Raw genomic sequence first — 19,609 nt, forward strand, 5'->3', positions numbered from 1 at the left:
ACGACTGCGGTGCTTGTGGCGCCGACGCTCCTTGTTGGAGCCTCCCTCGTCGCGGTCGCGGTGGCGGTAGTAGTCGAAGGAGTTGTTCTGGCCACCGCCGGACTTCTTGGGGCAATCGGCAATGAAGTGGTTCAGATCGCCGCAGTTGTAGCACCCGGGGTTCTTCTTCCTCTGCCTATTGTGGTAGATGCGCTGGAACTTGCTGATGAGGAGGCACAAGTCGTCGTCGCCCAGCGTCTCCAGCTGCTCATCTGAAACAGAAGACAAAGAGGCAAGAGAAAAGCCAAGAGCAGAGTTAACATTAGAGCTCGATCCACCTGGGCCAGTCACAAGAGCGACGCTCTTGGAAGGAGGGGCACCATTGAGCATGGCTCGTGTCTGGTTATCCACCTCCGTGGCCTTGAGCTTGCTGAAAAGCTCGTTCCCGGTCAGAGTCTCATAGCCTGCAGACTCAATGGTCGTGTTCACCTTGAGATCCCACACAGAGCGGTCAAGTGTGTAGAGCAACTTGAGAGCCTTCTCGTGCTCTGTGTACTCAAGGGCACCAGCAGATCTGTTCGCATTGACTTTGTTCACAATCGACTGAAAACGACTGAACATCAAGTCAATGCTCTCACCCGGCTCCTGTGTGAAGTTCTCGTACTCACGCCGGTGAGTCTCGAACAGTCTAGCCTTCACCTGAGGTGTACCCTTGTGGTAGTTCTCAAGGAACGTCCAAATTTTGTGGGCTTCCTGAAAACCCTGGACGCGTGAGAACTCCGCACGAGAAACGCCAGCGAACAAGGCATTGACGGCCTTGGTGTTAGCCTCGTGCTGGGTCACCTGAAGAGGCGTGGTCCGAACAGCAAGCACCTCGTAAAGCTGGTTCGTGGTAATCTCCCAGACATCGGCTCCCATGCTCTGCAGGAAGGCTCTCATGCGAACCTTCCAGTAGGCATAGTCCTCGCCGGAAAACACCGGGATCTTATCAAGACTCGCCATGGTCGCCAAGTGGTTTTCGAACCGGTTAAGGTACTGAAAACCTCAACCGAGCTCTGATACCAATTGAGGGACCGAAACTGGCGACCAGAGGGGGGTGAATGGGAGCCGATCAAAAATTCTTTGAAATTTGAAACGTCGGCCTATGTCCCAAAATCACCGCAAGCCCTCGAACCTAGGTCAGCGAGAATAGCTATGGACAAGCTATCTCGAAGCAGAAGACCCAGGTCGCAGCGTGGAAGCAAAGCGAGTCGAAACGCAGAACTGGACTGCAGAGACCGGTCAGACCGGTCGGGCTGGGAATTCAAATTCCAGACCGGTTACTCAGACCGGTCGCTCCCAGACAACCCGCCAACAAGGCTCCAAATGTCAAATCTCGAGCAAACGAAGTCCAAATCCAACGAAACTTGGAGGAAAGCTTCGCATCTACCCCATGAACTTATCCCCAAAAGATCTTTCCCAAAAGATTAACAGATCGTGAGAAATTAAGGGAAGATCAAAGAAAATTGGGGTTTTCTCAAGAACCCAAAAATCTCAATCCGTGAGAACTCGCGATTCCTGCGGGTTTGGCACTAGGCTAGATAGATTAGAATCGTCACAACGAGTCCATCAAACCATGAATCGAAGAACTTGACTCCTCCAAACACAAAACACCTCAAAGGAGGAAAAATCAAGTCCAAAACACAAAGGGAAGGGGAGGACGAAAAGCTCAGCACACACGGGTGAATCTCAACACAATTTCATTCAAAATTCACGGAGGAATTCACCTATACAAAGGATAGAGCCGACCACACCATCATCCACCCTCTAAATCGAAGAGATTAACTATGATCTAACCTCCCTTTGCGTTGGAGACCTTGGCCCTAACCTAGAGCAGGGGCAGGGAGAAGGAAAAACAAAGAAAAAACAAAAGGCTCAAGAGACTCAACCAGCCACGGGCTGGTGGGGGTTTTTATACCCAGCTGCTGCGGCCAGACTGGTCAGACCGGTCCAGGGGACCGATCAGACCGGTCGGGTCTGCAGCAGCCCGCTGTACACCCTCGATCGACGGCGGAGCTTCTTTCTTCGACTCGAAGTCTTTGCTGCGATGCCGCCACGTCGACGAAGTACCGGTCCGCGGTTTTGGAGGGTCCGCGAAACCCCGGTAGATGGCCGGTTTTGAGAAAACCGCCAAAACCTCACGCGCGGGAAGATTCCCGCCTCCACGCCGTGGCCCTAGACGCCGTTCTCGCCTCGGCCTTCTGACGGCCCTAGACGCCGCCCGACGCCCGTCACCTCCTCGCCCGCAGCGAGGCCTTAGATGCCGTCGACGCCCGTCGCCTCCGTCAGTCCCGAGACCGACGCCCGTGCCTCCACGACTTGGCGTCTTCAACCGCCGTCCGCCTCCTTGGTTTTGTGGCGCAAACCAAGAAACCCGCCTTCCGTCGCCACTTGCGCCCTCGACCCAGGAGTAGACGCCACAGCTGCCGCCCGGTCCGAGCTCCGGTCCCGGCTGCCCTTCACCGCCGTCCACTGCACGGTCCATCGGCCACAGCACCTCCACGGCAGCTCCCTGTCGACACTCGACGCCCGTGTACCTGCAATCCAAAGGCCAAGCGCACGATCACACCGCACGATTGACAATTCACTCATCACAGACAGGATAGAGTACTCTCGTTCCTCAGAAAGTGATAAGGAAAAGGCGGTGTCATGCTGCCATTGCCAATGAAGCCGATGCAATATGTTCGTCTCGAAGTTCACATCTCCATCCATTCCCATATTATTTAGAGCCATATGATCCAAACAGTTCATTCCCCAATGCCTAGGATCACACGTACCAGGCAAGCATAAAAAATTTGGACACACAAAATCACAGCTCATGGAAAACAAGTGCACTGATTCAAAAAAAGAAGCAAGCTATGCATATAATAAAAGAAACGGAATCTGTGTTTATCTTCATATTTGCTGCATGAGAGCTCAAGATGCACATCGGGGCACACATGGAGTACTGGGGCAGTAGAATCTGTAGTTCTGTACATAGATTTTTCACAGCACTTGTACAAGGCTGCAGTGCACAAGGTCACACGCGAATCGCAAAAGTTATGATGTGTTACAGCTGAGCTGACTGCCCAAATTCAAATCACTCGCTACATCTTTCACCTAATCGTCAATCTACAAAGCCAACAGCTTGAAACAATTCAACTCCAAACCCAACCCAAACCAAGTCTACCAACCTAATACTTAGTAGTCAAATCCGAGCTAAATATATAACATCAGGAATGTACATACTATAGTGCTCTTCATTTACAATACTCAATACTTGGCTAATCAGATCATCCAATCACCCTGTGAGGAAAAAGGTAAAAAGAACTATTTAGTTAAATCAGTGATAAAAATTGCCCAAGGTTAAAATTAAGAAGCAGTGCATTTAATTCTGGAATAGTACCAGCAGCACGGAGTTCATCCAAGAGAAGGGGATTCTGGTTCAGAGCCACTTATGGATGTAAATGTCGACAGCGAATCATCACCGAAGTTCAGATGAGATGTCGATAGCCGCCTCAAATCACCAAAGTATCTATTGTGGCCAGAGTACGATCTGGGTGTCAAAAGCTGAGGAGTAGCACTGCCAAGAGATGATCGCCTAGGAGTGGGAGTCTTGAGTCCATTAGCGTTTCCATTTGGCTGGTACCCATTGGCCTTCCTATTTAAGTTGCTCATCCTCTTTGGGGTTGGTTTCGAGCCAAAAATCGCTTCTTTCTCTGCGAGTAGGATGCTCTCCAACTTCTTCTGGTCCTGCAAGAATGCAAAACTCAGTAAAAGGCCATATCATTTAAGAATTATTTTCAATCAACAAGGGTGATTTGTAAGCACTTCTACCCGGTATCGTCGTTTTTCCTCTTCTTTCTGTTGCCGGCTAAGTCTGTACTCTTCAAGAACAGATATTAGGCGCCCCTATTAAAAGAACATGGAAACTAACAAGTTAATCAAATAAATAAGAAGAAGAATGCACACTATTGGTCATCCAATTTTGTACTTACGCCATCATAGAGAAAGGGTTTACTTCTTGCGTTTTCCCAAGCAAAGGTCCGGTTTATCAGGTTGTCCACCATACCTTTGAAAATTCTGGGTCATGCATTGAAGAAACTGAAATCTGTACATAATACTACAACACTCGAATTGAAACTTACTTGGGATTTTTGTGACCAAAATCCGTGCCTTTTCGGCCCGCTTAAGGTTTATGTGAGCACCCCTTCCAGCACTATACCGCTTTGGGTCCTGCAAAAGATCTTTGTTGTCATTTTTCATGGTTTAATTTATTACATGTTCCTCATGAAAAATGAAAATGATCAGTGCTTCTGCTTCGTAGTAAGTGGTTCCTTCTTTCCACCTACACTGAATTAGGTACTTTTTTTTGACATACAAGGTATGTGAAACATTCTAATTCCATTCTAAAGATGTTTACAGTACCTGGTTATATTCTTCAAGCCAAGCCTCTTCATCACAAGCAGCAATCCACTTATTTATCCTGTCCATTATTTCTTTTCGGCTAAGGGACTCTTCTTTTGCTTTCAATATCTGTGACTCAATATTTGCCAGGAGTGCAGAGGGGTCCATGAGGCCTGGATGTAATAAGAACAAGAATGTCATAAATGTAAAAAAAGCATGAGCACATGTGAATGTAATAGCAGAGCAAGATGCATAAAGAACAACCAGAATCGATCAGAGCATCAGTTTGTTCAGGGGCTGTGCTGACATCAGGTTCTATGTGTGCATTTTCACAGATCTCTTCTAATTCTCTCCTCCTTTTCATGACAATATCCTTCAGCCTGCTGGTTTTTAGTTTTGTTAACCTCTCAACTTCAGCTTCCACCTGCATGAGAAATTAAAACATGAATGATTACAGTAGGCTGGGAACAACGTTTAAAAACCTGAACAGAGAACAACAACAAAGAGGTTGAACCTTATCAATTATTTCTTGGGACAGAACGCCAGATGATGTGATTCCCTCCTCTGGTAATATGAGAATGCCCATTACTTTGCTAAATTGCCGCTTCTCTTCCTCAGGTGAGTCCATAAGCTTCCAGAGTTGGCACAGTGATTCCATCCTCTCTCTCATCTGTCAGCAATGAATCATTTGAAAAATGTGTTACGAAAAGTTAACATTAACTTAAAACCGGGAAGAAAGGAATCTCGAAAAGACCTTCTGGATTCGAGACTTCCGTTCTGTTTTTAGCTTGGATACAGTACTAGCAAGGCCATCCAGTGTGCTATTGCTGATGTTTCTGGATTGCTCAACACCATTCTGATGTAAACTAGGATGAATTTCATTTACAGTAGTTCCAAAATCAATTCCAAGGACTCCACATAAAGAGTGTACTTCATTTATATACTCCAGAACCTTGCGAAGGCGCTCAGACTGAAAATTTGTAAAAAGGATCAGAAGTACATATGAAGCACTGACAAATAGTGAAAGTTGCATGCGTTCCTAAAAGAACTAAACATGTTCCTAGCTGCAAAGAATTGGCAAACTTCAACTCTATAGAATTAAAATACACTATATTGGAAATGTATATTTGTTCTCAGTGAAAATGTGAAAAAAGTTTAAAGGACCAAGCAAATCTTCTTTAGCATCTGTATTAGGGGTATTCTCTTCTCCAGAGCACACAGAAGACACACCTCTGCTAACTCTATCAACCATTTCCATGCATTACCAATACCAAAATCTTAAGAAAAGCAGACAGTCAGATTCAGGATGTATACCTTATCTTTCTGAAGGGCACGAAGCTGTGCTTGGTAACTGTTGAGCTTCCTTGTTGACAAGTCATGTTGATCCTCAGCAAGACTGCTCTCGTTATCACCTTGATCATCATATTCGCTTAACTCAAAGCGGATCTTTTCGATCTGCGATCGAATGTCGGAGAACTGTTTGATCCTTTCCTCTTTCTTGCATTTCAAGTTCTCCAATACTGGGACGACAGCGGCGAGTTGTTCCTTGAGCGATAGAATGCCCTTGTCTTTCTGCACAAGTGTTGAAAAGTTATTTCTCGGTCACACATCACATTACACAAGAGCTGTATTTCGTCTGCCAATAAAGTAAACTAAACTCTGCAGAATATAGTGGAATGCAAACCAAATAACATTGGTAATGTGGAAACTGAAGCCTGAGTACTTCCCTAGCGGCCTAGCTGTAAAGTGAGCCTTCAGGATTATTGAAAATCAAGTCTCCTTGGAGGCTTCATATATGTACAAATCATATCCACTTCAACATCCGTTTCAAAGAAAAAAAAACACTTCAACGAGAAGCAAATCATGCACTGCATCACCATGTATGGTTGTATACCTTCATGTACAGCTTGTGCTCCCCTAGAGTTGCCATCAGAGATGCAACTTCAGCCTCTTTGGCAGCCACTGATTGGTGCAGCTGGACCCTAGTCCGATTGGCATCGTCCACCTTCCTGCGGTAGACTTCCAAGCACTCTCTTTCGATGTCCAGCAACACCTTGTTCTTCTCACCCTCACTTTCTCCTATCTCTGCCCAAATTTGCTGATTGCAAGAAGCAACATTGCATGAGTTATGGTCAAAACACAACATTATAAGCAACATGGTTGTAGAGTTAAACCAAATACAGATAAAATAGCCCATTAGTTTCGGAGTATTTTGGTTAGTACGGCCTGATACTAAGCAATAGCATATTAATTTGTAAAGGTACACAGTAAAAGCCCGATTAGGTTAAAAGAGTAACTATTGTCACATCTTAACTGCCTGCTGCACTAGAGCCAACCAGTATTGCTTTTTGGGCTGCTGAAGAACCAGAAAGGTGAAAAGGGAGAGCCATCCACAATAAAGCCACTTGCACTGCATCAAGGAATTCACCGGTTCACCACCCAGAAAAGGAGATGATTGCACGAGAAATCGTCGTGCGTAACTCAAGGAGACGAAAATTTTGTACTTTCCTGCGACAAGTGTAACCCCCAGGAAGGAAAGAACAAGCAGCTCTGAAACCATGGAGGAAACCTAAGCACGGAGGTTCTAGCCGACTAACAACTGAGAAATGCCAAAAATGGCGCTAAAGTATGTAGAAATGCAAATTTTCACCCAGCAGAAGCGATAAAACCCGAAGAAGAGCAAAGAGGAAGAATTAACCAAACACGCGAGTGAATCGAGAAACACGAAGATAACATCGACATTTAACAAAAGAGAAGCATAGCGAGGAAGAAATTGCAAAGCGAACTTCCACAGCAAGTTGAATACCTGAAGCTCCTTTAGCAGAGCACCACAGCTGGTACCTTCCATGACCAAGCCCAGGCCAGCGCCTACGCCCACCATTGAAGAACTAGCGCAGGAGACTTTCGCTCTCCACTCTCCAGAGACCAGCAAGACACGCCACAAAGGAGCGAGGAGGGAGAAGTGAAAGGACCGGATAAGATTCACTCCCTGACACAGGCGGTCAGCTACGGCCTGAGCTAGGCCATGAGCAAAGCTGCAGGTGAGCTTTCTAGCTTCCTATTCCCTCGTCGCCTTGGGATGAGAGAAAGCAATACGAGCAGATGACTGAAAAAGAGACACCAAATGCCAGCAACCTAGGGGCCAAGGAAGCCCTTTTTCATGGTGGTTTTGGGAGTTTTATTAGCCATCTCCACCTCCTTTTTGCTGCTTTTCTGGCTGCTACATGAAGGGATCAGAGGTGGGAGAAATGGTGGAATGGAGGAAGAGAAGGTTGAGAGAGAGAGAGAGACTGTGTATCTGTATGAGAATTTGGCAGGCTCTCTCTCTCTATTCTGGCTGGTGCTAGGTGGTTAGGGAGGCTCCTTTACTTCTTTATGTTGGTGCCGGTTGTGAGTGAGCCACAGCACTGAGAACTGAGGAGAGGAATAAGAGGGAGGTGGTGGAGGGTGGAGGCAACAACGAAGGGTGGCCTTTGTTTTCAGTTATTTAATGGTGTGGTAAGGTGTGCACCTGTGTTGTGCATGCAAGATTCCCTCAAACTTTTGCACAAACTACTCCAACTGATGTCTTAAACTAAAAAATATATCAAATAGGAAATGCTGGCGCACCATACTACCATGGTCCGTGGATGGTGCAGGTCATAACCTAATTACCATGAACGCTACAGTGCTATCAGTACTAGTTCACAGTGTTGTGGCGTACTAGTACTTGCCAGACACCTCTATCAGTTGTCTCTCTCTTTTCTTGACAATCTATCTGATGTACCAGTTAACTTTTCTTGATCCTAGGTAACATCTGTACCGGCAAAATTTCTGAAAAAGCCTAGTTTTATGGCCAGGGGGCCAGGGGCAGTAGTAGCGCTGCAACTTCTGTGAAGAGAAAACAAAAAAAATAGTAGGAGGATGCGAGCCGCAAGTTGCAGAGAAGGTCACTGAATCCCCCTGACGGCACACCCGGCGCCTTGATGTTGCGACGGACGAGATACGCATGGGATCATGTGCTGCTGCTGCTACCTCTTCAGGTACGGCATCTTCCCGTCTCGGGGCATGCAAGACATCCGCAATCCTGCAATGCAACGCGCGCAGCACCAACTCGATCACGTGTGGTGGCTGCGCTGCACTGTTCTCTACGAAATCCCTGGCAAAATGCCAGCCAAAATTCCTGGAGTTAACCTCACTCCCATAATTAATGCTGTCCACATTCCTCCACATGAGCTTGTACTTGCTCAGTTGCTTGTTTTGTCTACAGGTACCGGATCACTGTCACCCCAGCACATTGCGATTTGCGCACAATCCGCAGGCGCAGGATCACTGTCACGAGCATTATTGAGCCCCGGGAGTCAAAGCCCGGCTTCCTTCAGCAGATCTCTGACGCTTTCCTCTCCTTCCATTCCATCCATCGATCTGCAGCAGCAGATTCAGGTCAACCCGCTGATGAACCTTCGTCAGGCCTGCATGCAGAGATGCATAATGCTCTCGTTAATCCTCCTATACAGAGCATCTCGCGCTTGCTTAGTGGCAGTTAGCATAATGGTAGAAGCATTTGCAGGTTCGGTTGGGCGTGGGAGCCGGATTAGGTAGGTCTCGGCCCGACTGATCATGCGCGTCGACGTCAGCGCGGATGATTGGAGCAGTGGGAGGGAGGGAGGGAGGGAGCTGACGAGGAGGATGGGCTGGGCAGGCGCTTGAGGTTGACGCCGGACCGAACGCCCGCCCGCACACAGCGACCCGACTCGGGACGCCGGGACGGGTCCGTGTCGCGTATGTACCGGATGTGCCGTCTGCTCTACTGCTTCCATTGCATATTTGTATGGATAAGGTCACAATCCCTATGCTTGGCAGTAAGCTGGAGCTGCTTCACATCTTGGTGTAAACATGACAGTTTGTTCAGGATTTTCTCCCTCTTTGTTACTGTAATTCAGTGGCGGAGCGTGAGGTAAAGTCAAGGGGGGCAAAATCCCAATTGCTCGAGCTTAAGGAGCTAACTTACGATGACATACTATGCATCGGTGGCAAGCGCAGAAACTAACCAAAGAAGTCATGCATGCTTGAGGCATCAATAAAATTACTTAGTCTGATCAGAAAAAATTAAAATACCGAACAATAATGTATGATGGTGTGAAGCATCTTCATCTACATGCATCCCGGTCAGGTCAGAGAAGAATTGACAAATATACTAGCTGCAGGTCACCCCCGTAGCAAGTCTGTGCTGTTCTCCTGGGCTCCGAGAGTCTAGGTGATGCGTGATGGTGCCCCTAGCGAGTGCCGCAGCCGGCGAGATAGCAGCGGGCCAGCAGCTAGCGAACACAGCGAGAAGAGAGCAACGCGATGCACCAAGCCAGCAAGCAGTTGTGTGATGCAAGCTGCGAGCAAGAAAAGGAACCGGGCGATGGGACGGTGCGTGCATGGTCCTCTTTGCTTCTCAGCGGAAGGTTTAGGCGATATGTAGCAAAGTATACTATCTGAGCTTCAGAAATTCTTTCGGACTAAGGGGGGCGGGGGGGGGGGCGGAGCCCAACTTCGCCTCCACAAGGCTCCGCCAGTGCTGTAATTGCACAGCCAGAAAATTGGCTATTTGTACCGGTCATAGGGCTTTGTTTGTACCGGTTGAAGCAACCGGTACCAGCTGGCCGGTACTAAATGCAGGATATTTTAGTACCGGTCGCAACAACCGGTACTAAATTCATCACCCAAAGAAGAAAAAATACATGCAATTGTGAGGATTCGAACTCACAACGTGAGGCCTCGCATTTAACTTCTTTTGCCATCCCACCAATGCATCACATGTGACTATGTGCGAGATGCTTTCCTTTTAAATAAGTCATGGAGGCCTATTTAGTACCGGGCCAAGACGTCGACCGGTACTAAATGTTACCCTTTAGTACCGGTCGGTGTTATTGACCGGTACTAAATGGCTTCGCCATTTTAGTACCGGGCCAAAACACCAACTAGTATTAAATGATGACTTTTAGTACCGGCTGGTGTTATGGTCCGGTACTAAATGGCATCAGGAGGCATCAAAATTTAGAACCGGTACTAAATACACTCTCGAGATCATTTAGTACCGGTACTAAATGCGACCGGTACTAATGCTCATGGACGAATGACTAGTTTTCTTGTAGTGTTGTTATATTAGTGCATTAAAAAAACTCAGTGAAGAACTTTGGACCCTTTTTTTTGCCTGATGGAAAGATGGGATCAAGTTGTCTGTTCTGTCTGTCTGCTGGTGCCTGCCTGCTGTCCGCCTCCGCTTTAGTTTATTTTTGCCAAGCCAAAGCTAAAGATGCCGACTGAATTTGGAGTCAAGGGGCGTTTAGTTCCCAAAAATTTTCAACTCAAAATTTGTGACTTTCCCTTTGGACACATGCATGACGTACTAAATGTAATTAAATAACAAAACTAATTACACAGTTTGGATGTACACGACGAGACGAATCTTTTGAGCCTAATTAATGCATGATTAGCCATAAGTGCTACAGTAACCCACATGTGCTAATGATGCGATCAAAGGCCTCAAAGATTCGTCTCGCGGTTTTCAAGTGAGTTCTGAAATTAGTTTTTTAATTAGTGTCCGAAAAACCCTCCTGACATCTGGTCAAACCGTTGACGTGACACTAAAAAAAATTTGTTTGGAAACTAAACGGCCCCTCAAGTTAAAGGCGAAGCTGTCCCAGGCCGAACCAGGAACCGGCGAGCAAGACGCCAAAGCGCGAGCGAATTCGGGGGGGGGGGGGGGGGGGGCAAGCCGAAGCCGAAGCCGACCGTGATCTCAACTGACGAGCGGTGCCCCCGGCCGGCCTGTCGTTAGCTAAGCTCCACTGCTAGGAGGTTGCAGCCTGCAGGCATCTCATTATCATCTCAATCAGGCCGTCAGGTGTGCTACCAAAGGCTGCGCCATTACGGTGAGTGTTGTGTTTAAGGGTCTTAACTATTTTCTCCCTTATCCGTTCACGAACCTATGGCCTACCCGTATGGAGTGCGGACTTCGCCGCTGATTGACGGTGCCCACGAAGCCATGGATGGATTCGGAGCTCGCTCGCGCACGGACGCCCGGATGCGCAAATGATTGCCTAATCGCGGCGATGGATGGACCATCACCTATCTGCAATTCTGCACATACAGCATACCTCGGGGAAGCTGCTGGGAGTCTCTTGTCTGCTCTGCGGTGGTGTTTTTCCGTTTCGGAACCTGACGGTTGAAGGGCTCGAATTTTCAAGTCTTGGTTTCGCTGAACTCTGCGCGATTCACCATCTGTATCAGCATCAGGACCGCACCTAGCCAACCTCCAACTCTCAAGTGGCGCGACGTGTGATGAGTCGAGACGCAAGGCCCAATGCCCGCCGCTTTGCTGAATCGATTCCAGCACCAGCCCGGTGCGAATTAAAGCGTGCCTTTCTAACTGTCGGTGGCTTGGCGAATTCGGAGAAGGAAACAGAAGCGAAGGACCAGCGAGGCCACTTCCAGTGAGCACCGATGAGCTTAGCTCTCAGACTGTCCGCACTGGGGCGCGCTACCCCGCGCGCTATGCGTTTGCAGTTGATTTTAGCGTAAAAATACGATGCAGCGGGGCACGCTACCCCGCGCGCTATCGTTGCGGACAGGGCTCCCGCGCGCCAAAGCCAGCGCGGTCGCGGCCGTCCGCAACGCGGCGACGTGGCGTGGGCCCCGCCACCGGCCGTTGCCCTCCCGTCCTCCTCTCGCGCCCGCAGCCGCAGCGCTCCACCGCGCTCCGCCGGATCCACGCGCCGGCCGGAGCCCGCTCGAGCGGAGGGAGCCGCGGCCGCGGCCGCGGCCGCCGTGGCCCGCCCCTGCTCGCCGCGCCACTGCGGCCGGCGCGAGCGGAGGGAGCCGGGGCCGCGGCCGCGGCCGCTGGCCCTGCTCGCCGGGGCGGAGCGGAACGAAGGGTGCGGGGGAGGCCAGAGAGCGAGGGTGGGGACGAGGCAGGAGAGGCAGCGCGGATCCGCCCGCTCGCCGCCGTCCGCACCGGGGAGGCCCGAGCTCGAGGCCACGGTGGTGAGGCCGCCCACGCCTACGCGGACGCCGGTGCGGCGCGCGCCTCCGGCCGCCGCGACCGCTCCTCGGCCTCCTCCGCCGCCCCCCGCCCAGGCTCGAGACCACCTCACCCCCGCCACGAGCCGCGGAGCTCGAGGCCCGGCGGGAGGCGCGCGCGAGCGGAGGGAGCCGCGGCCGGCACGCAGGGGCCGCGGCGCGGGCATGCTAGGGACGGGGGAGGAGGAGGGGGAAGAGGCCAGCGGCCGGCGCAGGTGCCGAGGCGGGGAGGGAGGAGGCCGCCGCGGCTTGCAGGTAGCCGCCGCGCGCATGCCAGGGAGGGGGACGCCGGCGTCGGGGAGGAATGCCGGAGGAGGGGTGCACCTCTGCCTCGCCATCCGGCGCGCGCCCCTGCCTCGCCGTGGCTTCCCCGCGCGGGCGTGCGCGGCAAGCCGCGCCGAGCTCGGGCGCTGCCCCGCGCAGGTGTCCGCGGCGAGCTCGGCATCGGGGTGGAGGGCTACGGCCGCCAGCTCGGCGAAGCTCCAGGCGCCGAGCTCGGCATCGGGGTGGAGAGCTCGCGCGCCGAGCTCGACCGTGCCGGAGCGCCAGCAGGGAGTGCGGGCCGTGGCGGATTCAGAGCTCGCCCTCCCAGGCCGCGGCGGTGCGGAGCTCGCCTGCCTAGGCGCGGCGGCGTGCTGCTCCCCCGCCCGTGGGCTGTGGCCGCGCGGAGCTCCCTGGCGCCGAATCCGGCTGCCGGAGCTCGAGGGAGGAGGGCGCGGGCCGCCGCCGCTGCCGCGCGGCGAGGTAGCAGGGAGGGGCGGTTGCGGTGGCGGAGAGGGAGGGAAGGGGCCGGAAGGCCGGCGGGGAGAAGAGATGGGGGGAGAGAGAAAAATGGGGAGGAAGTGGAAAAAAGTTGAAATGTGGGTCCCGTGGTGTGGTGGTTGATATAGAGAGGAGATATAGAGAGTGGATGGGTGCAGAAGAATGAGGTATAGAGCAAAGAATCTTGATGACCATAATAAAATATTCTATTTGACAGCCTCACGTCCGTCGGGGTCACCGGTTGAGCTCAGCGTCCCCACCAATGCTGTCACATCCTTCCGACAGTGTCCGAACCGGATCCAGCAGCGCGCCCGTGATGTCGCTGTGCGTAACAGAGCGCTCGCTCGCCAGTGGCCGACCCCGCCGGAGCGCCGGCCCGGCCGCCACTGTCGCACGTCGGCGAACAGGGGCGAGGGCGCGCCGGACGCCGGTGGCGGCGAGCGGTGAGCCGTTCGGCCTGCTGCCCCGCGCAAAAGTGTACCAGGACGAGTCGGCACTCGGCGTTGACCGCCGTCAGCGTGGTCGTCGCTCCAGTGCAGGGCCAGGTTGGCTAGGCTAGGCGACAGCAGACACGCACCCGGATGGCGAGCCACGGCGACGTGGGCGGCCAGCCACCCGGCCCTCCCCCGGACGGTGGCTGCGCCTTCGCCGCCGGCTCGACGACTTGGCGGCGGCGACGTGTACGTGCGTATCCTGGCGGGCGTGGGCGTGTGGGCCGGCGGAGTAGGTAAGCTAGGCAACGGGGCTGGGCCCCGGCCCCCGGGGTGTCTGGCTAGCAAAAGCCGCGCCGTACTTCACTTCAGGGTCCCTCGGCCGGCCGTCGGCATCTCCCTCCGATGTGACGGCCCAACCGTACAAAGAGCACAAGTACGCGGACACTAGCCCTAGCCTAAGCTGCCTCGCTGTGCGACAGTGTGAGGATAAACACGGTGAGATGGCATGCATGACGCCCCCGCGGCCCCCATGGCCGTCGCTACTGGGGGCACTAGCGAGAGCTACAGCTACTGGTGTTTGGAACTCAAAAATTCGGATACGGCATACGGAGTACATGGTGCCTGCCTGTCTGATACGTGTGCAGCACCTACCGTCGTCGTGCTAACCATGAATCGCACGCGCCAGCTTGGAGATTGATTGGCTGCCTAAGCTGCAAAGGGCAAGTCGTTTTCTGCTACGTGTTCTGCACACGACCGCGAGCGCATGTATTGGGAGCCTCCCTCGAGAATACACCGGCGTCTGCGTGCGCCTCCTGTGTCTCAACCCTCGTCTCGTGGCCAGGCGGCCAGCTGCTCTCACGAGACACGAGGGGCAACGACGATGACGCCACGACAGTGATCGGCGCACGCGGGGTCTGGTGCGATCCTGTAAACTGTAATAATCCCCGCGAAACAGGAGAATAAAAGATTGTTAGGAGCTCTGACGGGGGTATTGAGTGAGGTTCCCATAGAAAACAGAGCGGTTTATGTATCGTTGCGGCACCGTACGGGCACAGCATTTGCGAGCGCGGGCATGAGCAATGATCCAATGCGCAGCCAAAGCCAACCGCGGACAGATGGCCCGGAGGTTAGCGGCTGTAATCATGGCCACACCCAGCTTTGCGTCTGCCGACATGCCCACGATAAAAGATAAGCGCACGAGCAGTCCATGTAATCTACTCCTACTAGAGAGTAGTAAGCGGCATTCCAGCAAGGACGAGGGCCAGGAGCGCCAGGCCACTGACAGCTAGCTATCTGAAAAGATTTGAGCTGCAGACAAGAGCCGCCTAGCTTTCCTTCCCTTCTCAACGCTCCTCTCTCGCATTCAGACAGAGCGGCACCGCTGTCAGTCGTCTCTAGCCATGCCCCCCACACACACACAGGGTAGTACAAACATGGTGCAGACTCCAGGGTAGTACACGACTACACGTACAGTAGCGTGGCAGGATCTGACGGTACAGGACAAGCAGACCTGACCTGATTCTCTGAGTGCTGCTTCTCTACTCTCTAACCACCGGCAGTTGCACACCTTCAGTCGACAAAGAAACAGCAGCTCTTTGGCTCCGTCTGCGAGCTGGATGGACATACAGATACAGCGTCTCCATCGCCTCAATCGGATGTCGTCCTGACTGCTGCGATTTGTAGCTCCATGGAATGTGCAGTTTTCCAGTCAATACTCAGCTCCAACGGCTACAAGATTTAGCGGGTTAGGCTGCATCCATGCGCGGGGCAATTTATTCTCCGTGAGACCGTGACAGTATTTTAACACGGGCCGGGTCTTTAGACACCTGAAATGGGCCTAAGGCGCGTTGTGTTTTTTAAGGCCCAAATGTCTGCTCTACTCGAGTTTTCGTGCCTTATGGCCGTATGGGCCCGTATGGGCTTGTGGCCCACTTTTCAGTATGAAAATTGAAGTTCACCCGGGGCTACTAGAAAGAGAAAGGCGCCGGCGTTCCCTGATCCGAGCGAGTTCCGATTCCGACGACGAAGAAAACGAAACGCCGCACGGCCTCGAGGAGAGAGAGAGAGTCAGAGAGAGAAGGCGCACGCGACGCGAGCACATGCGCCGTGGTCCGGGAAGGAGAGCAGCTAGGCATTTTCAGCACACGCAAAGCGATTCGTGCCCGGGGAGATCTGGTCGGGTCAGGGCGCGACCCGGCCTGCCTTGGACGCCACGTCCAAGCTAGGCACCCGATGCCACCACCCATCCCCCCCGCCGCGCATCGTCGTGCCCGCACCCCTCCCGGCCTCGGCGGGGTGGCAGGTATAAAGCCAAAAACGCTAGGCTTCCCCGTTCCATATCGTCCCCTAGCTCCTGAATCTTTTCTTCCCCCTCCCTACCTATCCCCTCGCCTATCGACCCTTCCCACCATCAGAAGAAATCTCGGTCCCCCCACGCGTTCGGATCAAGTTTCAGCGGTGCGTGCGTAAGTAAGTTCATCGGAACAGGAAGATGGGTAAAACGTGGGCGCTCGTCACCCACCTCCACGCTCTCGCAGGGTAACATTGCAATCCTCTCGTTCTCCATTGCTCATGTAAACGATCTCAGTGACTCTGCCATGGCTGATCGGTGTTCGGTGATCAGTGTTTGATGCCTTGTCTTCGTTTGTGTGCAGGCCGACGCTCACTCTGATTTACCCTCTGTAAGTGTACTGTGTACAATGATCAGCCAGGCGCCCAGGCTGCTGGTTCAGTTTCTTTTCTTTTATTTTCTTTTTTAACAATGGTGCAGCTGATTTATGTGTGCAAGATAATGTCGGTGTGGATCATCAGGTACGCATCAATCTGCGCGATGGAGAGCACGTGCAAGCTGGACGACGAGCAGTGGCTGGCCTACTGGATAATCTACTCCTTCATCACCCTCTTCGAAATGGCCGCCGAGAACGTCCTCTACTGGTAACTCCTCGCTTCTCGGCAATTCCCCCCCCCCCCCCCCCCCTCCTCTGCAAACTGTAATCTGCAGTGTTTGGTTGCCAGTAGTAATTCATTCGACGCTGTAACTATATATCCTTGGATCGAAACGGTAAATAAAATGTTAAATTTACAGTGTGTGTCATCCTAATCGTCGAACATAGTAAGAACGCGAATGGTCGCTCCTTTCCTTGGCAGGATACCGCTGTGGTACGAGGCGAAGCTGCTGCTGGTGGCGTGGCTGGTGCTGCCGCAGTTCAGGGGCGCCTCCTTCATCTACGACAAGCTCGTCAGGGAGCAGCTGCTGAGGCACGGGGTGAGGCTGCACGATCGCCACGGCCACACCGGTGAACACGAGCCGCCGCACGTCCTCAACCTCAAGGTATGTGTGTGCTCGCCTGCGCGCGCCAAGCGTCTTTCTTTTGCGGATTGCTTCGTTCGCTCACGCGGAAAAGCCGGCGTCTCACGGCGCTTGTTTCCCGAACGCGCAGGCTGAGCATGGCGCGCACTGAGGAGCCCAACAATCCGAGAAGTAACCTGATGACCGGCACCGGCCGGAGTGGTTCCGTCTTGCCGTACGAAAGGGCAAACGGTTTGTGCTGTAACAACATTGCGAGAACACTGGGGCATTGCATCCGATCCACCAATCTGTGCTCAGCAAGCTAACTCCGATGGTCCTGATTGTTCAGCGGGAGGAGCGAGTGCTCCTGTTCTTTGTCACGAATAAATCCGAACAGAAATTGCATTGCTGTGCATCTCTCAAATTAAACTGCAGAGATACGTCCGACAAAGCGGTTTCCATGTCGTATTATGCTAGCACAGCAGATCATTCACGCAGCACAGCACCTGGCTGCCACCCCGATATGTATAGGGAGCAGGCCGAGCGGTCGATCCATCACCCATCATCCCACTTGGCACTTGCTCTCTTGCCGATCACGGGCCGCCTGACCTAACGGCCCCGCTTGAAATGTCCATAGATAAATCCGATCCAACCCAAACAATGGCTCTGTTTGGATACTAGAGTTAGAGTTAGTTTTTTAGGCTCATTTAACCCTGAAATATCCAAAGTTTGGATACCAGAGTTAGAGTTAGTTTTTTAGGCTCATCTAACCCTGAAATATCCAAACAGAAGGGTTAGAATTGATTAAATGCATCTAACCACCCAAAAAAACTATTGATTAAATGCATCTAACCACCCAAAAAAACTATCTCCCAAGGAGGAGTGCATCGGGCATGCTTGGGCCATGATTTCCATCAACAAGAAACATTGTGCGGGGCACAAACCGCAATATTTGGCCTGGAACTGGATCCAACCCTCAAAAGACAACAATTGATGCGTGCAACAGCCAACTGGCGGAAATGGGCCGAAAGATTGGGCTTAATTTAGGTCCATATCAGGCTCCATCCATTAAATTTTCCAACGAGTCTTTCCAAACCCCCTCAAAAAAATTAGGGAGGAAAAGTGGACAAAAACGGACAGGAAAAATCACATATTCATCTTTTTTATCTGTGTTTTGTCACACCAGAAGCGGTGCTGAAATGGAATATCCGAAACAGGAGCAGGTATATGGGTTTATAGAAACGGAAGGGAGCCTGAAGGATATACATTCTCTTGTTCGATCACCATTCACTGCATATATAACTAGCAAGGTGCCCCGCGCAAATAGCGCGGGTATCTAGTTTTTTCAAATTAATATTTAGTGTTTGCTTTTTAACTTTAAAAAATGATTTTATTAAATGATTTTATTTTGTTGTTTCGAGACCAAGTAAATTCCTAGACCATCAAAGTTATAACACCATGATAATATTAGGGTAACGTCATAGGAGCTTTTTCTTTCAACTAACGTGGTAATTCCTAACCATCTAAATATGTAAACCTTATTTATATTTATTTCTTGTATTCAATGAAGGCCTTTTCCGTATGCCCTATTTTTATAAAATGTTGTATAGTCTAAATTCACACGATCAATACATTCGTTTGTAGTTCATATATTTCTAATTTCAAGATCTAATCGACCTAAATATTTTCTCATAGATCAATTGATTAGTCCATATTGATCGAAGTGTTTATAAGCATTTGCATAAAAAATATAGATATTGTAGGATCTCAAATTTTTTTGAGCATTGTGCATGCAATGTCTTACCCAATGCCTATCTAAATAGCATGATGCAGGCTCACAACCCTCGTATGCGAAGCTTCCCCGTCCTCTCCCATCCCCTTCTTCCTTTCCTCCCCCGACGTCTCGCTGGTGGTGTGAGGGAGGTGGGCCTCCTTCTCCTAGTGTATATTATTTGTGGTTTGTTTTGTACAGATGGGCACTTGGCGGCTTAGGGTTGCCTAAATGCTTCCGCTCCCCTGCTGCTGTGGGCATTGCTGGTGCCGCTCACATCCTCACTGCCATCTTCGTTGTTGTTGCTTCCTGTGATGGCTGCAGGGCAAGCTTAAGGTTCTTTCCTTCCTTCCCTCCCTCATCTTTTTTTCTTTTTCTCTGCCCAACCAAATCTCATCCCCCTTCCTCTGTTTCCTCCTCTCTGTAGTTCAGATCTTCCTCTTCCATCTCATTTCTCCTTCCTCTTTTCTCCCTTTTTTCTCTTGCTTCTAGGTTTCTAGCTGGATCCGCTTGTTTTAATTTTAGTTTTGGTTAGAGGCACGGTGATGAGGACATGACACCTATGGATATGACCATGATAGTTAAATACAAGGTGAACTCATTCCTATATTTGCATAATGATTTTTGGTACAATTCACTTGGTTCCACTTGTACATGTCAATCTTTGATTGTAGGCACAAATGTAAAGTCGAACTTTTGGTTCGTCGGCAGACTGATAGTGAATCATTCCGAACATCATAACTCAGACATCTGGAGTGTGATTGAGGTCCATGAGCTCTTGATGGAAAGATTATTTGATAAGCTTTCAAATAAATCTGGTCCCACCTCAATATCTCGTCGGCAAGGTCTTCAAATCATCAAGACATTCCATCATTGTTTCTGCCGGGAGCTACGTCGTTG

General features: G+C 51.2%; 2 protein-coding genes across 2 annotated transcripts; one reads left to right on the forward strand and one right to left on the reverse strand.

Annotated features, from left to right (window-relative positions):
- Window positions 1–2,883: 2,883 nt before the first annotated feature.
- On the reverse strand, window positions 2,884–7,859 carry LOC120680725 (65-kDa microtubule-associated protein 6-like). Its single transcript, XM_039962251.1, has 12 exons — window positions 7,211–7,859; window positions 6,299–6,502; window positions 5,719–5,976; window positions 5,159–5,374; window positions 4,919–5,074; window positions 4,669–4,828; window positions 4,426–4,577; window positions 4,146–4,233; window positions 3,996–4,069; window positions 3,835–3,909; window positions 3,404–3,750; window positions 2,884–3,303 (listed from the first exon to the last, which is right to left on the reverse strand). Exons 1-11 carry the CDS (start codon window positions 7,283–7,285, stop codon window positions 3,418–3,420), a joined length of 1,791 nt encoding a protein of 596 aa, XP_039818185.1. The 5' UTR covers window positions 7,286–7,859; the 3' UTR covers window positions 2,884–3,303; window positions 3,404–3,417.
- An 8,117-nt stretch (window positions 7,860–15,976) lies between these two features.
- Window positions 15,977–17,350, forward strand: LOC120696081 (protein HVA22-like). Its single transcript, XM_039979240.1, has 5 exons — window positions 15,977–16,187; window positions 16,304–16,330; window positions 16,461–16,583; window positions 16,797–16,980; window positions 17,090–17,350. Exons 1-5 carry the CDS (start codon window positions 16,141–16,143, stop codon window positions 17,108–17,110), a joined length of 402 nt encoding a protein of 133 aa, XP_039835174.1. The 5' UTR covers window positions 15,977–16,140; the 3' UTR covers window positions 17,111–17,350.
- The last annotated feature ends 2,259 nt before the right edge of the window (window positions 17,351–19,609 follow it).

Source organism: Panicum virgatum, chromosome 2K (assembly GCF_016808335.1).
Source record: "Panicum virgatum strain AP13 chromosome 2K, P.virgatum_v5, whole genome shotgun sequence".
NCBI lineage: Eukaryota > Viridiplantae > Streptophyta > Magnoliopsida > Poales > Poaceae > Panicum > Panicum virgatum.

Bases quoted from the DNA above. Each gene is read 5' to 3' on its own strand.
- LOC120680725 (XM_039962251.1), bottom strand. From the start codon at position 7,285: ATGGTGGGCGTAGGCGCTGGCCTGGGCTTGGTCATGGAAGGTACCAGC. The intron at 4,578-4,668 runs GTTGTTCTTTAT...TATTACATCCAG, and splicing joins TGATGCTCTGATCGATTCTG to GCCTCATGGACCCCTCTGCA. The intron at 3,751-3,834 runs GTAGAAGTGCTT...GCATTCTTGCAG, and splicing joins AGGAAAAACGACGATACCGG to GACCAGAAGAAGTTGGAGAG.
- LOC120696081 (XM_039979240.1), top strand. From the start codon at position 16,141: ATGGGTAAAACGTGGGCGCTCGTCACCCACCTCCACGCTCTCGCAGG. The intron at 16,584-16,796 runs GTAACTCCTCGC...TTTCCTTGGCAG, and splicing joins GCCGAGAACGTCCTCTACTG to GATACCGCTGTGGTACGAGG. The intron at 16,981-17,089 runs GTATGTGTGTGC...CCGAACGCGCAG, and splicing joins CGCACGTCCTCAACCTCAAG to GCTGAGCATGGCGCGCACTG.